We start from the raw sequence: 16,234 nt of genomic DNA, 5'->3' as shown, positions 1-16,234 counted from the left end.
GAATTGTTCATGGATGATCAGCTCCAACTTGACGTTGGAAGGATGTTTGTAATGAATTTTTCACCACAATATCCACCCTTTACATGTATGTCTTAAAGATTTCTGAAAATAATTGATACTGAACTATTTTTAAGTACTTTCTTATAGAGTTGAGGTGTTATATCTTTAATGTTCAAACCATTAATCCTGCCGATTTTTAGACAAATACAAACTCATTGTGTTTAAAGGCTAACTAGAGAAACACTTTTATATAGGAGACACCTGGCTATTCTGGTTTACACCTCTCTCTCTCTCTCTCTCCCTCCCCCTCTTTACACATTTTTTTAGTGAATTGATAATTATTAATAAGTCCGTCGATGATGTTTAGCAAAATTCACCATTAGAGAACGCACCAGGGAAAACATTCTGTGATTCTGTTGTCAATCCACCGCAAGAATTATCTTGACAACCCAACCATTTGAATAGTTTATTTATTTCCACATGAGCTAATTTTAACCGTTAGATATTATATATTTGAGGAATAAATATAAGAATTACGTAAACTAATCATCGCACCAACTCGATGGATAGTTCAAAAAAAGTTCAATGTACAAAATTATTTTTTAGAATATAAAGTTAATTCTTAAAAAAAATAATAATAACAAACTTTTATGTCTAAAATGTAACACCTTAATTAACAAATTTAATCAAATAGACGAATGTCGGATTCATGTCGCAACATTAAAAAAAAAAGGAAATTTACCAAAGAAGATAATAAAGGAAAATGATATGCCTTCTAGATTTTAATGTTTTAGGTATGGGTCAATTAATCACTATCCAATCACTTACATCTGCATGTCACTTTCGAATCACTGATATATATATATATATATATATATATATATATATATATATTACAAATTAGGGTGTTTACGCAAGAAAAACAAAAAAAAAGATGTGGTGTTGTTAATAACAACAAAATTTAACAACTTTTTCAAAAATGGATGCCCACCGTAAATAGAGAAAGATATGGTATCATCTTAAAGGGGGGTGGGGGGTTGGACGCGGGGGAATGGAAATGAAAACTGGCAAGCTACATGAAGGGAGGTTATTGAACAGTAAACCATATTTAAACGTATTAATATGGAGAAAGCGTCTCTCGTCAAAACAATCCTTACTAGCTTCTATAGAGGAGAAGAAGCCACCAACCAGTAATAGCATGATTAATGGTCAAGCCAAACAATCAAAACAACCCGTCAGAAAAAAAAAAAAAAAAAAAAAAAAAAGACAACAACAACAACAACGACGACGACGACAACGACAACCCGTCAGAACACTCTCTCCGACCTAACGACTTCCAGAGAGTTCGACGGTCAGGATCTTCACCATGGCGTCGAAGGAGACCCCCTTCACCTCGTCTCCACCGCCCATCCGCATCATCGTTCTAACCTCCCTATCGCTCACCGGCATCCCCGCCGACCTCATGTAGTCTTTAAGGTCCGAGAACCCGATGATCCCGTCCCCGTCCCGATCCATGGCCCGAAATACATCCTCCAGGACCTTTCGCTCGGCCGCCTCGGCGGCTGGCTGGCTGAGGACCCTCCCGAACTCGCCGATTTCCACGAACCCGCTGTCGTTGACGTCGGCGACGGATATCATCGACTGGATCGCCTTGTCGTCGACGGACTCGCAGAAAAAGCGCTCGTGGAAGACCCGGAGGTCGTCGGCGCCGATCCGGCCGTCGCCGTCCGCGTCGAGCGCAGCGAATGCCTCCCCGAGGATTGTGGTTCCCGTCAACGCCGATGGCCTCTGCCTGCCCGAAGGGCACATCTTTGGAAGAGGGAGGGAGGACGTTTTCGTTTTTCGTGTTTATTTTCTAGGACGCAATACAAATTTGGCGGTAAGAAAGGGCTGGAAAGCGTCGCCTTTATATAGGAATGCGGGAGGCCATTGCCTTCTGACGAGCGGTGTGATGTCACGTACAATTTGTCTCTTCGGTGTTTTCAGTTGTATGTATAAAATTTATAAGAAGTTTTCTCAAATATGGCGCTGGCCATATCTAAAACCTGTCAAGTTTTGTCGTCGTTAATCAAGATTACGTGGTAAAAGTCGTTCTTAAATCAAATATTTTATCATATTGCACTTAAAACCTAAAGATAAACAACGATAGAGAGCGATAAAAGATAAAGCGTACGGGTTCTATTAATATTTTTTACGGTTTTAAGAGAGACTTTTTATACATTAAAAAACAATGTAAATTTCAATATTTTTTTTTTTAAATCCAAGGACACTGTACCCCCTAACATTTTCGTTTGATACCATTAAATATAATTAATCTTGTTGCCGAGTAATTGTCTCCTTGCATTACTCTCTACCAATGACAATGAAAAACATTTATATAGCTGTTTTTACTACTAATGACAAACCAGATAAATTCGGTATACTTAATCATGAGTTAATATTATTAAATGCAGTAAAGATAGTTTAATGCAAACTTATTGACTTGATTCTTTTTTTGTTGAAGGTAATACAGCCTTTTTCATGACATTAACCCAACTTTAAGTTGGTAATAATTTACGGACAACTAGAATGCAACCATGTCCCATATGTTGTTGGATGAGTAAAAATTAAAAATTGAGTGACTATGTCGGAGTAGCAACGATGATTTGTAGTGCAGTAATTGTTTACGAAGCATTCAATAAAAAACAATTAGTTTTAACCACCAAAGTACCCGGCAAATTTTAATCATTCTAATCAAATATTTTTTTAATGACGGTGCAGGTGCAATCTTTACTAGCACTGCTTATTGAGGAAGGAAATTCTGACAAGTGGCCGAATCTAAATCGAGTTAAGAACTTGCATTCAAACGCAGCCGATTTTTTGTGAAATTTCCTTTTCTAAGCACCTGAAATATCAGCCCTTAAACAGTATACGTGATATCTGAATTCTGTAGTTATTTTCCTTTTTAAGAATTCCATATTATTTAATTTGGTTGGTCGACAATAAATGCTGCTTCCATTTTAAGCCCCTAAAATTCAGCCTGTCAACCACTCTGATTGGGATTCATACCCCGTAACTATTTTCTTTTGAGAATATCGAGATGTTAATGTGGATCGTTATAAAGGTTAATTTGCATCGCGGTGGTCAGAAGACTGAGAACTTAGTATGGAATAAAGTATCATTTTTTATTTTTATTGTTAAAATACAACTACTTCCCCAACAACATGAGGAGGAGAGGCTCCCTAACATTTTATTCCAAAAGCAAATGAAGCAAATATGTATAACCAAAATAAGCAATCACTTTATAATAAGGAGCTAAAACAGTGCCTATAACTCTATGAAATGAGTTGCTACGGTCAATTTGCCATCTCTGAGGGGGCCGACGTCGCCCGGAACCTACCAAGCCATGACCTGCTGTTTGGTATTAGCATTATACTTTCAAACCTCCACCAGCCCTCAAGGTCTCACATAGAATTGAGTTTTTTGAGACGACAGTGTCATCTTCCCTTCCCACCAACCTACTCCTTGGTCAATATGTATTTCACTCAAGTCTTTAAACACAAAAAACCACCACCCTTCTACTATAGATTACATAGCGGTTGCACCCAAACCTGTAGGTCTTTCCTGTCATCTGCAAAGTTCCTCAAGAAGGACCCACTAGATGGCAAGAGAGTCTTGCTCATTAAAACATTATTTTTCATTATGGATTCTCGAGTTGTGCCTACACCGTAATCTCCAAAGTATGAGGTTTTTTCAGCATTTCATAAGCCAACCTCTTTTAAAACTACACGAAGACCAATGTTTCAGGTCCATGCTATCCTAAGGATAGAGACTTTTTATGAACTTAATAGTTACAAACTTCCATATTTTTTAAAAGTGCAGGCAAAATATAAATGGGGGCAAAATAATATTATACAACACGATGCATAAGGCAATAAGTCTATAATTGCAGACTTTGGAGAGGCCCTCATTTTTATGAATGAAAGCAATATAATTCAGTTTTATTTTCTTTACCAATTTTCTAGTGATCACTAAACTATTGTTAAACTACAATAAAATCGTGGCCAACTATGTGCCAATGGTAGAGACTGAAAATGTAACTAGTTAAGGTTTGTGCAACTACATTACGTGCTAATGTGCACAACATTAATTTCATATAAAGAAGCAGGTTAAAACTTGTTTACTTGTTAATGACATATATTGGGTGAGACTTCATAGAAATACAAAAGCACATACATATACATAAAGAGATGGAAAAAAACAATGTAGAGTCACCCAACCATTTAATCTACACCACACAATCTAACATGATATATGGTTAAGAGAACATTAAAGAAAAAAAATGATAAGCGTTTTCGTCAAATGATATTATTTTATATATTATTTTATTTATTTTTTTCTCAATCAACAATTTGTTTTGAATTGAGGGTCTTGATTAGATGATTTTGTTACTTTATATAACCAAGCCATCGTTCATTCACTATAAATATAAATTTTTTGAATGTCATTGAATATCAAACTAGAGCCATACGTATCTTTTTTGTTGTCACATTTATTATATCCGTTACTCCCTTCGTGAGCCTACTAGGGCGCAGACTAGTTGCATTGCCCAATAAGGCTTAGGCGAACCCATCGGTGACAAGAGGGGGGAGCCGACAGGTCTCTCCTTGGCAAGGCGACAATTGACAGAGCTTTGATGGGGCCTGTCGATGACAATAAGTGGGTCATGAGAGAGAGGGTGGTGGAGAGGTTGGGCCATTCGGTGCAGATGCTTTCATATCTATTAATCTTAGTCACAATTATATATATATAGTCACGAACCGTAATACTTTAGTAACATTTGGGGACATCAAATCAAAATCTTTGTTGATTTGATGGTAATTATTTGATCATTTTTTTATAATTTTCATACATTTTTCATTATATATTTTTTAATAATAAAAAAGAAGTAGATTCTGCCTTCTCATCATCTTGATCGGGAGATCCGAACCATCAAGAATTGGAACCGAAGCTCAAACTGTACATCTCAGAACTTTGGTATTCGGTTCAGGACAAATTCCGTGAGTCCATTGGTTTTACATAAGAAAACGCTCTTGCCCACTCATTGCCAACATAATAGCTATACAACCAGCTTTTAAAGCCCGCGATAGACCTTATTTCAACCCACTGGGATCCGATGTTGCATAATGAGTCCAATCCAGATTCACTTATTTTTTGAACCTAAAACCAATGACTTGACCAAACTCGACTCAGAACCGAACCCAATCCTTTTTCTTTCGGAAAACCCAACCAGCTGCGTGCTTCCATATTCAAAATTTCATCTCCCGGCGCCCTTTCCCATTTCCCTCCTTTTCCTCTCTTATCTCTCTTCCTGCAGATCGTTTCTCAGCAGCAAGAGAGACGGCGGAGGCCGTCTTCTCCCTCTCAAAGTCGCTTTCCCCTCCTTTTCGCAGCCCTCTATCGCCAAACCGTAACACTCTTTCTCGTCCATTCTCACAGACGGCGGCCTCTCTACCGTCATCTCCAAGCCCGACGGCGTGACCAGTCCGATTCCTCTCCTCCTACCACGTTCTGGTGGCGGAAACGCAGCTCCATTCCGGACAGACCTCTCATCGTCGCCTTACCGCACCATCGCCACTATGTCCGACGGGTCTCCTCTGAATCTCTCGACGGTTGCTTTTTCTTTATTGCTTGTTTGGGTTCTTCTTTGAGTTTCCCTTCTGGTGTTTCGATTCATCCTGTCTGTGGTAGAGATGCAGATGTTCTTTTCGCGATTGGTAATTTTGTGGATTCTTGGTGTTGGAATTGCTGATGAACATGCAATGAAGGGACTGTATCGAGGATTTCAGAAAAAACAACAAATAGCAATAATTGAGGTTTAAAATTTGGCAATCCTACGATTCTTAGTTTTCCTTGAAATGAGGGCCATGTATAAGAAATGGCTCTAAGTTGCGACTGGAAATGTCAGCATGTATGGTGCTTTTGCTTTTGCATTTGAAAACGGGGATTTGTTGCTCTTCTTAGCGTAAATTAAATAACATACGTAAGAACTGATCAAAATTTTTAATCTCATGGAAAAGTTGGTTATATATATGTTACAAATGTTTTAAAGAAAATCGGGGTTGTTTATTTCTGAGAGAAGCCCTTTTGCCAATGAATTCCATGTAAAGGTTGCATGCTGTTGCATTGTTCAATGGAAACAGTGGACTCCAAGAATCGTGCAAGAAGTGTTTGCATTAATCTGAGGTTCTTAATCCGAGGGTTGATTTCAGATCCTCGGATCGTTTTTAAAATCCGACGAGTTTGATGCCGTGTTTGGTTATTTTTTTCGTTTCATCGAGTTTTTCATTTCATTTCATCGGTTTTCTCTCTCTCACAGTTCAGGCATCCGACCGGTGTGAGGGGCCGACGGTATTGGGCATCGGACGACCGACGGAGCTTCGGTGACGCCTCTCTCTCTCTCTCCCCCCCTCCCTTTCCCACTCCCTCTTTCTCTGTGAGCCGGAAAAAGAGGGGTCTGAGTCCCTCTTTTCCGCCACAAAAAGAGGGATTCAAACCTTCTGAAGCCCTCGGCCATTGCGGAGGGTTTTTCTGTCTGAAACCCTTGGTCATTCGATTTTGAAATCGGTTTTGTAAATTTTGAAACCCTCGGCCATTGCCGGGAGTTTCTTCTTTTTATTTTAAAGGCAAGCCTTTCGCCGGACAGAAGAAAGAGAGAGAGAGAGAGAGAGACAGACGACAGCAGAGAGGGAGGTGGGCGGATGGCGCGGCATCCTCCCGCCATGACGCGGGAGAGGTCGCATCTTTCCGCCATGATGGCGCACATCCTAGTAGATGAATAAAATTGTTCTCGAAGCTTTTGTCCTGCTCGCACATCTTAACTGCTGTGCTTCATAGTTTTCTTTGAACATTTAAGTAATGTGTGTCTTCCAGTGAACAATTATATGGATCTCTCTTTCATGTTGCTTTCTTCTTTTTCTTATGTATTTCTGTTGAAACAATTAGTGTAGATTCATCAGGATTCATTTATTTGGTTTTAGTTTGTGTTAACTGTTAACACTGAAATAATGATGTATATTGTTGAGTTCATTTGAAGTAATTCTCTCCTGGAGAATGTAAGCTTTATAGAGAAAGTTTCTCTTCATGTGTAGTGTTGTTTAGATGCAAAGGAAAGTTTAGATGCAAAGGAAATAGAACATAAATTTCGTAAATCTGTGTTATTCCTTGTCAGTATCTTCCATCTTTGAATATGTCAATAATCTTTCTTTTAGTTCTTTACGTAAAATGGCAATAATTTCAACAATGATCAGATGCTTCTTTCTTAATATTTCTGTCGATAATAGAGTAGTTTCTGTGATTTCTATAACTAATTCATTTTGCACTGTCATTGGTAACACAGGCTTGGCCCATTATAGGACGAGCGATAGCTCATTTTTTGGTAGGATGACATTATAGTGGGGATACCAGCTGACATGGCCACAGTTGCAATTGTCAAAACCTCAACATGTATTTCTCCATGTGAGAATCGTACATCTGATGTTCAATGCAATTATAAAAAAAAGGAGGCACTATTAGGATTGGGGGTGAGTTATGCCATTCAAATATCTTGTTTCTTCTCTCTCTTCTTTCTGCATGTGAGCCTTTTGTAGTTTGCTTGGTTGAATTTATTTTAGTATATTCCATAGTCACAAAAGACACGATAAATAAAATTCCTGTTTTAAAACTAAAAAAAGACGTGTTTTTTGGAAAAAATGTTAAAACGCGAAAAAATGCATTTTTAACACGTTTTTTTTTGCTTTTTTTCATTTTTTTTAATGCCAAACAGTTCTTTTTCATTTTCGATTTTTTATTTGTTGCAAATCTGCTTACTTTTTGATGCTTGTGTTATTAGTTTCTCACTTATTTTATTTTTCCTTCTTTTTTAGTTTTTTTCTTAATTTTTTTAAATTTACCGTATTCTTTGCATTTTTTTAAAGCTCTCTGTACTATACCCGAGAAAAACCTAGCCGTTTAAAACTCGAGAAAGTTTTTTGTGGCTATGGTATATTCCAACGTCTGCAATATTACTTTTTCTTGGTTATGACATGGAGAGAGTTTTTCTAATTTATTGTACTCTTTTAGACCTGGATACTTTTTCAAATTATTTTTTTATTCATAAATTCCTGCATGTATCTTTTGTACTGGTTACTGTCTGTGAATTACCATGTAGTTTGTCTTCCTTTTGCGCCTATTTGAACTTTTTCTTATGCACTTTCCCGTGTCCCTGCATAGGAGGACATATTGAAAAAGGACAACAAGGTGGAATTGGTAGCTTCATTATTCGCAGTTGATTGGTAGGTAATAAGTTGCTGCAAGATTTCATAAATTTGTCTGATGTGATCCTTTTTTAAGGTATTTCTGCCTTTACCTGCCTGGCAGCACTACTGCACAAATGCCCCGTGGGCTGAAGAGAAAGGAGGCTGCCCAGACACCAAAGTACATTGACACAAAGATGGATGATGTTTACCCAGTTAAGAAATTAAGTGACGTGCTTAAGTTGCCACCCAGAAAGCAGAACACTAAGGTTAGAACTAAGAATTTTGAACTGGGGTTGTATTTTGCCTCCTGTTATGGTTCTGCTTATTATAATTTCAGCTGTTAATGAATCTTGAATTGGACAGGATCGATTAGATCAAAGTTTATCAGAAGGCGGATTGAAATTTTCCACTTCTAATATGAAATTAAGGGACTTCTCATGGTAAGAAGATTACAATGATTCTTTTGAATGCTGCATAAGTTTATATAATGGGCAACTTGTTCTGCTGTTTCATTGTTCTGCTTTCTTTGGGAACACAGTGCTGACAATGGAAACTCTAATATGCCTTCAAGCTCTTCTCCAAGTGGCAATGTATCCCAAGGTTTTCAAGCAAAACTTACTACATGTTCCCAGAATAAATTCCGTCATGTTGCTGAGCTATCTTCTGGCATTGATGGCTTCTCTTCTTCTAGTCACATTGATATGGTATGCCATGGCAGTGTTGAGCAATGAGTTGTTATGACTTATGTGTGTTGAAATCCCTTTTCATGTTTTCCTTCCTGGTTTCCAGGATCTAGCACTAAAAGGATTTGCTGCAACTGAGCTTCCAAAGCCTTCTTTTTGTGCATCTAGTGTTGGATCTGGGAATCATCCTGGTCTCATTTCCTCTAATTTTTGCCATGAAGTTCATGTTCTTGGTGATAAAGCTCCTCTGGACTTTACTTTAAAATCTGATATGCGGCTGGTTTCCTCTTCTTCCGTGAGTTGGTGAGTCTGTTTGCTTGTTTGCTTCTGTCTTCCCTTCATGATAGCTTCTATACTGCAGTAATGATATAAATTCTATTTGATCTATGCATGTTATCACACTTTCCTCAGAATTTATTTTGGCTGTCATTGCCCCCTCACATTTTTTTGTTTTTTTACAAATTTAAGTTTAAACATCTGTATTGCATATGTTGACATTGAACTATCACTTTAAAGAATCTTTTTAAGCTAGATACTTTATTTAACTTCTCGGGTTTTCCAGGTGCCATAGGTTAGCCGTAGGTGGAGGTGGAGAGGTCAAACTTTCTGGGGATGTTCCCAAATTGGTTGGAACTCCTCCAAAGGTTGAGGCCTTGTATCCTGAAGCCTTATGTTCATGGCTGTATCCTCAAACTTCTTTACCATCTTCTGTTGTATCTTCGTTGACAATCTCATCTGCTCGTGGAGGTCTAGCAGGTAACAATTTAATATGGTGTTGTACGTATATAGCATGTCATACAATACATTACATCATGTTATGTGACTATAAAGGCAAATGATCTACTTCTGAATTCTGGGGTGTAAACTATACTGAATCTGGTGGTTATGGTATGATAAGGGATGCAACTTATGTTACACCTTGAAAACATAAAAATCTATCATTTTCGATTAAATTTAAAGTTACATAAATTTAATAAGATTGAATGTTTATGTCTGGTGTGAAAGTGTTTTTACACATCTAAATTAAAAAACAAGGGCTGATTTCATGCATTTAAGGTAGAGCTCTCTCTTATAAAATCTTATGTTTATTCTCACAGTACAAAATAAAAATTCAAGTTTCATGACCTCAAGTTGCTTAAAGAGTCCAAGGACTATGGTCTATGGCATAGATAATAACACCGTTCATTTCATACACTTAAGTGTTGGGAGTAATTTAGGTGGTCATTTCGATCATTTTTAATGAAAGTGTGCATGCTGTAGGTAACATATATTTGTTATTTTTTTATGCTTATAGCCTTATACAATTCATGCTTTTTGTAGAGTTGTTTTTTCCATTATTGTTTTTGCTTTTATGATTTTAAATTCTTTTTGAATTCTTAGTTTAAAAGATTAAATTATTGTGATCTTTTCGTTAGGTTATGATACATTATCTAAATTTGGGTCTGACCAATACTGTTAAAATATTGATTTAATATTTTACTTTAAGATTTCCCAAAATGTTCAACTTTTGAATTCAATGATGGTATTATTTTTTTGTTGATCATACAGAAATAGATTTTTTATCAAAAAGACAGCTTGATTGGGAAGATTCATTTCGGAGTCTCTACTACATGCTGAGACGGAACATGTGCAGCATCTTTTATGGTAATTCATGGACATATTGACTTGCTAACTATACTCAATTTCATTTTTGAGGAACTGGTTTTGATCATGAAGTTTTGCTTTTGCAATCTTCAATATATTTTCTACAGTAGTTGATTGTTATTTCAAGTGCAACATTGGCCCATTTTGTTGTGTCTAGTACTTGGTATGTAGGTTCTGAATACAACATGTTTCATTTATGACTATTCTTCTCTTGTAGAGAATGAAATTTATCCTTTGCAAATTTTGCAGTTTATACTTCACATTTTGTTGCTATGTTCATTGGTGGAGATCTTTTGGGGAAACAGAAGCACTCGTGTAATGCTTACCTGTCTCGGTCTACCAGGGGCTTGCGTGCCTTGCTGAAAGAGAATGTATGACTCGTTTTTACATGAAAATATACTTCTTCTTCATTCTTAGTTCTTGCTCTGGGATTTTCTCCCTTTGGTTTTATGACTTTATCTGTTCCATAAATTTGTCACCCTATTATATTACAAATCCACATTTATGAGCTGTTGGAAACCAAAATGTATTTATTATGGAACCCCATGTTTTTTTAATGATCTACATTATCGAAATAAGCTTCTACATCTACTAGAAGCAATAAAGATTGAAAATGCAATCACCTGCACACAATAGCCCTAAGCAAGCCTTTGACAACATTGGTTATTTGTGGAACAAAATTCTCATTTTTTTTATTCTATATGGTATTGGTTTCTCTTTGCTTGGTGGGCAACTTTATCTAGATGATTTGAAGAGGATATGCCACTGCTTAGCCCAGATATGGCCATTGCAATTTAGTTGGTGGAGTTTATTGACTACAAAGCAATCTAAGGTTGCAGTTTGAAGAGTGGAATTAATCGGGAAGAATATTGGGAGGTCCAATTTCAAACCATGGCTAGACCTTAGTTGTTAAACTGGCAGTAGTTGGTCCTAGTAGTCAACTAGTTGGGCTAGGTGCTAGTCAGCAGAGTTGCCTTTCCCTCCAAGTTGGCTGGGACCATCTGAGGGCCTACTTGGTCGATTAATCATTGAGATGGCCCTTTAGAGGAAAACAAAAGTGACCTTCTTAAATATGAAATGTATTTTTTTTTTTTAAATGTGTGCATGTGTACAAATGTATACTTAACTCATAAGACTTCACCTGCCTTGTTCATTTACTTGACTGACCTGGTGAATGGCTTGTGAAGTACGAATGAGTCTCCTTTCAAATTTCAAATGACATATTCTATTAGTAATACTCCTTTCAATTTTCGAATGGCATATATTTCTTTGTTCCAACATCTAATTCACTGATCATTACGGAGACTAATAGCAAACCCGTCAAGACATGGAACATGCCACCCATGGTAATGTAGCTGTGAAAAACATGTCTTTCTCTTGATGCAGGTCTAGTCGAGACACTAATGGTGCTTCACTCATGGTTTGCTTTGATGTGGCTTTTGTGCATTGAATTATTCCTTTTGTTTTTTTCTTCTTCGAAATTGTAAAATGTCGTATCACGTATGCATGTTTCTTAATCTGTAAGATTGTAATTGAACTAAACTATGGCAATTCCTTTTTTTTTTCTCATCTAATTTGCTCTTTTTATATTTAAAAAGACCTCTGACTTTGTCTTTAACTCGTTCTGTTAAACGGACTAGGACATCGGATTTACCATGCCTCTTTGCCGTTCTGAAGTTGAGAACCCTACCACTGAAGATTTGCATGAACTATCCGAGTTTGAGAGAAGAAATCCTGGACAGGTTTCATTATACTTTTCTATTAGCAAATTCACATGTTGTCACTTTGTTTTCCTGGCAGTGGTTTTAGATCTTAGCAACTGCATTTGTACTAGTTCTTTTGGGCCTTGGCAATTAACAGGGAATGGGAGCCTACCTCCCCACAATTCCTATTGTAAGTGAACCACATAAGTTTCCAATTTAAAGTGGGTGCCTAAATTTTGCTGTTTATGGTGATGCTTTTATTTGGTGTCAAAATCTGTTGCCTGCAGTCAGCTCATATCTTACATATGCACTGTAGTGGGTGTAGGGCACATCATATTGGCAAATTACGTAAGAGCTGTTTAAAGTTAGATGCAAAGAGACATTCATAATTTCATATAGTCCCCCATACATACAAGTTTGAAAAATGTAATATGCAATTCCATTTTGAAAGCAATGAATGCCGCTGTTGCATGCAGACAGCTCATCACTGAGTTACATATGCACTGCAGTGGGTGTAGGGCACATCATATTGGCAATGACATAAGAGCTGTTTAAAGCTAGACACAAAGAGACGTTCATATAATCCCCCATATGTACACCATTGAAAATGTAATATGGATTTCCAGTTTTGAGAGCAATGAATGCCACTTGCAATGCAACATTGTCAATGCCATTTTTTGCAATTGGAATATTTGACACTGAAGGCATTATGTAACAAAAATTACAAGAAGACTAACTGTAAGTTTTTTCTGGAATCAGATGTGAATTGATCTCCAAACCTGTCTTCTGCAGAAAAATAGGGGAAGAAGAGAAGAGGAGACACCTGAAGAAAGGGAGGAGGCAACATCGAGTCCTCTCAAACCTAATTTTATTATCTTAAACCCTCTTTGCATTATGGACAGAAAAAACAAATAAGATAATAAAAATTACAACAATTGCTGCCGATTAGTAAACAATTGTGCACATGCTGAAATAAAAAATGCCATATAACCCTTTAGTGATATGTTTGGATCTGGATAAAAAATCCAAACATGTCTTCTTATCACTAATGGTGGAGGGTTGAGAATAAAATGCATCAAGTAAAAAGTCAACACTTCAGGTTTTTTGCTAAACGTGTTTTTTTTCTCCCACATGTAATTCTGCTTGCACTTCTAGATTGCTAGTGTGAAATTATGAAGCAGTTTGTTGGCTATAACACTACAAGTAATGGGGTCTTTGTACCATTGTCTGTGCAGCCTAGGGTAGATGGTTTTGATGTGTCTTATAAATTTGGTTGCACCCATAGAGTGTTGTGCTGTATCTTGTGTGACATTCTCTGCCATATTGTTTTGACATGTGATACAAAGGCTAGTCCTTCATGCAGCAGGGAATGACAACATGCATTTAAGCCAATTCAAAATGTCTTGTTAGCTTATTGATGCATCTCGTTGGTGACTGCCAACAACTTATTATTTTCTTTCCCTTTAAATTTTTATGCAGACCAGTCATCGAGATCATATGTATGATGTAGACAACAGCTCTGAGTCTTTACTTGCATTTGTTGGAATTGAAAATGTGCATGGGTTGTATGACATTTTGTTGAATTACAGGTATGCTAAATTCTCCAGAAGATGTCTGCGATGTCCAGATTTCTTTGTTTTATTTGCTATCCATTGATTGTAGGTTCACATAATGGCATCCTTGTGCACCTGTTTCTTGTAGGTCATTTTTGAGCTCATTGAACTCCACTGATGTGCCAGTACTTTATTCACCTGTGCCTTTCTTGAATGCATCTTCTCATTCTCCTCAGGTCAGGGTTGTTTTTAATAACCAGATGTGACATTGTTTTGGTGAATCCATCTTTTCATTGAATTTTTAACTGATGGTATTTAAGTTTTTCATATCCCTTGTGCTACTATCTGACATGATTATTATGTTTATTGTTGCACTTAGAAGCAACATACTTCATTTCTAGTTTCAAATATTCATCCTAAAACCTGGAAGGGCTTGTATTGATTCTTGGATCCTTTTTTCTGTATTTCTAGGAAACCTAGAAGGGCTATAAGCAAGCATGAACATGTTAGTATTTTCACACCATTTCTTTCTTCTTCTGGCCGCTTCATATTTATGTTGTTTTCAGGTAAGATGCAAGCAAGTGAGGAGAGCTGATACAATTCATTGTACAACGGGAACTTCACATGTGGGGATTGAGGGGGATCCTTCATCTAGCATTTGTTACAGTATTGAGATCAGGGATTCTGTTCTTCCACCATGGGTTATTTGCCGGATTTGTAAGGTGATGGGGCTGGATGATAAAACATTTGAGGCAAGGTACACTAGTTCTAGCATCATTTGCTTTATTGACAAGTTAGCTTCCTACCAGCTGCTATGATCTTTATGCACATTTTAAGTTGGAGTATTCAAGCTTTCATTTTTGGTGGAAATAAGCTGTGTATGTATTACTCCTACAATATAGAGGACACTGCCTTCTCTACTGAAGGATATTCCGACCTTTTTTTTACATCAAGCTTTCAATATGACATGCACATGGATCCTTTACATGCAAGAAAAAATATGATCTTGAGAAGATCGAATTTTTTCTTGAACTGAATGCACTTCTTGAGATATGTTTTTGAATTTAGTAGCATTTCTCATTCATGAATAATTGCTAAATTTCTAGTTAATAAATCAATTTGTATTTAAGTACAATAATTTGTTAGTCTCCTTAGATCCGAATGTAGAGTGTGCATAGGTCTGTGAGCTCTCTCTTTGTCTCTCTGTCTCTCTCGGTCACACACATACAGAGACACATATCATCATAATGGACAGGGGTTCTGGCTGTTAGGGGGTTGAAAATGTTTTTTTTCCCCCCATATTGGATTGGTCAAAATGCAGGTTATAGGATATGCTTTATAATAGTGCATTCTGCATCTTGCCAGAAAATTTATGTCGTTTGCTTTGAGCAATACCCTGATTGAATCTTTGTTTTGATGGCAGGCTTTATTGTAAGCTAAACTCAATGCAGGAGCTGCCACATATTGATTGTATATATACTAAATCCTGCTTTTATTGTTAATTGAAAAGAAAAAATTGTCAAATAAAGAAAACGATCTAAATAATCAATCGTAAGATCATGAAAGAAATACATAATGTGAGGAGCAAAGCGATAGTCATCTCACATACCCTTGCATCCATGAAATATCGTAGATGTTGTGGCCTTGTGGGTCATCATGGATATTGCATTGTAAATGCAGTTAGCTGTAGAGAAACGACACATGCACAGACCACTGGTGGTTTTCCAACTTTTTTTTTCTGGGTGGTACTTTCGGTAACCTTATGAATTTCTTAGTCTCCTATTTCCGATCTGTTTCTTTGTGATAATGCTGCAAAATACAAGTCATGCTTTTGATACCTTTCTTGACATGGAAAATATAAAACATGAACAGTTTGAACTTTGAAGGGATATGGTCTTATGCAGCTTTACAATGGATCCTCTTTCAATTGGTTTGAATGCTGCTCTCTGTGACGTGTCCCAAGAAACTCATGACAAAAGCTCATCGGACGATCCCAGTGCCTGCAGTTTCATGAATGCTGTAGTCAACATATCTCTGAGATCGGCTTGCATCCAAGGACTCAAGTATAAAGGTGCTTCTTATATTGCTTCCCTCTCGCCCGCTTGAAGTACTTCCCTTGTGCATGGACAAGCAGAAGTTGAAGGAACTAGACAATTTCAACATAATCTTATCTAATTAACTAAAAGAAGAAAGCACTTGTAAATTTTCTTGACCCAAAGTAAAGTTGTATGATGTGTCTCAAGGTTGCGGCCTTGCGGCATGGTAACAAAAACTTGTTGGTGAAATGTGGATTTTTTGTTGTAATCTTGCATATTTTATCCTATTCTTCAAGCAGTTAGTCCATTGATAATGCTCAGTATCTTGTTCCTTTTTTT

General features: G+C 37.0%; 2 protein-coding genes across 7 annotated transcripts; one reads left to right on the top strand and one right to left on the bottom strand.

The window, feature by feature from the left end:
* Positions 1–1,117: 1,117 nt before the first annotated feature.
* LOC116262064 (calcium-binding protein CP1-like) lies at positions 1,118–1,914 on the bottom strand. Its single transcript, XM_031641099.2, has one exon. The coding sequence runs from the start codon at positions 1,807–1,809 to the stop codon at positions 1,327–1,329; it is 483 nt and encodes a 160-aa protein (XP_031496959.1). The 5' UTR covers positions 1,810–1,914; the 3' UTR covers positions 1,118–1,326.
* A 3,351-nt stretch (positions 1,915–5,265) lies between these two features.
* LOC116262062 (uncharacterized) lies at positions 5,266–16,202 on the top strand. Of its 6 annotated transcripts, XM_050080134.1 has the most exons (16): positions 5,268–5,629; positions 6,359–6,422; positions 7,379–7,562; positions 8,251–8,312; positions 8,398–8,542; positions 8,640–8,716; positions 8,815–8,980; positions 9,066–9,262; positions 9,522–9,715; positions 10,508–10,603; positions 10,853–10,974; positions 12,244–12,345; positions 13,786–13,895; positions 14,008–14,095; positions 14,426–14,616; positions 15,764–16,202. In XM_050080134.1, exons 3-16 carry the CDS (start codon positions 7,452–7,454, stop codon positions 15,963–15,965), a joined length of 1,863 nt encoding a protein of 620 aa, XP_049936091.1. In that variant the 5' UTR covers positions 5,268–5,629; positions 6,359–6,422; positions 7,379–7,451; the 3' UTR covers positions 15,966–16,202. The 6 variants fall into 6 exon arrangements, with proteins under 6 accessions (XP_031496956.1, XP_049936091.1, XP_049936090.1 ...); XM_031641096.2 differs by lacking the exon at positions 6,359–6,422 and having other exon boundaries at positions 5,266–5,629; positions 15,732–15,927; XM_050080133.1 differs by lacking the exon at positions 6,359–6,422 and having other exon boundaries at positions 5,268–5,620.
* Positions 16,203–16,234: the final 32 nt, after the last annotated feature.

The sequence above is a fragment of the Nymphaea colorata genome, chromosome 10 (genome assembly GCF_008831285.2).
Source record: "Nymphaea colorata isolate Beijing-Zhang1983 chromosome 10, ASM883128v2, whole genome shotgun sequence".
Classification (NCBI taxonomy): Eukaryota; Viridiplantae; Streptophyta; class Magnoliopsida; order Nymphaeales; family Nymphaeaceae; genus Nymphaea; species Nymphaea colorata.
The sequence above is the reverse complement of the archived record's forward strand: the minus strand, read 5'-3'. Positions and strand labels throughout refer to the sequence as shown.

Bases quoted from the DNA above. Each gene is read 5' to 3' on its own strand.
- LOC116262064 (XM_031641099.2), bottom strand. From the start codon at position 1,809: ATGTGCCCTTCGGGCAGGCAGAGGCCATCGGCGTTGACGGGAACCACA.
- LOC116262062 (XM_050080133.1), top strand. From the start codon at position 7,452: ATGGCCACAGTTGCAATTGTCAAAACCTCAACATGTATTTCTCCATGT. The intron at 8,543-8,639 runs GTTAGAACTAAG...TGAATTGGACAG, and splicing joins CCAGAAAGCAGAACACTAAG to GATCGATTAGATCAAAGTTT. The intron at 9,716-10,507 runs GTAACAATTTAA...TTGATCATACAG, and splicing joins TGCTCGTGGAGGTCTAGCAG to AAATAGATTTTTTATCAAAA.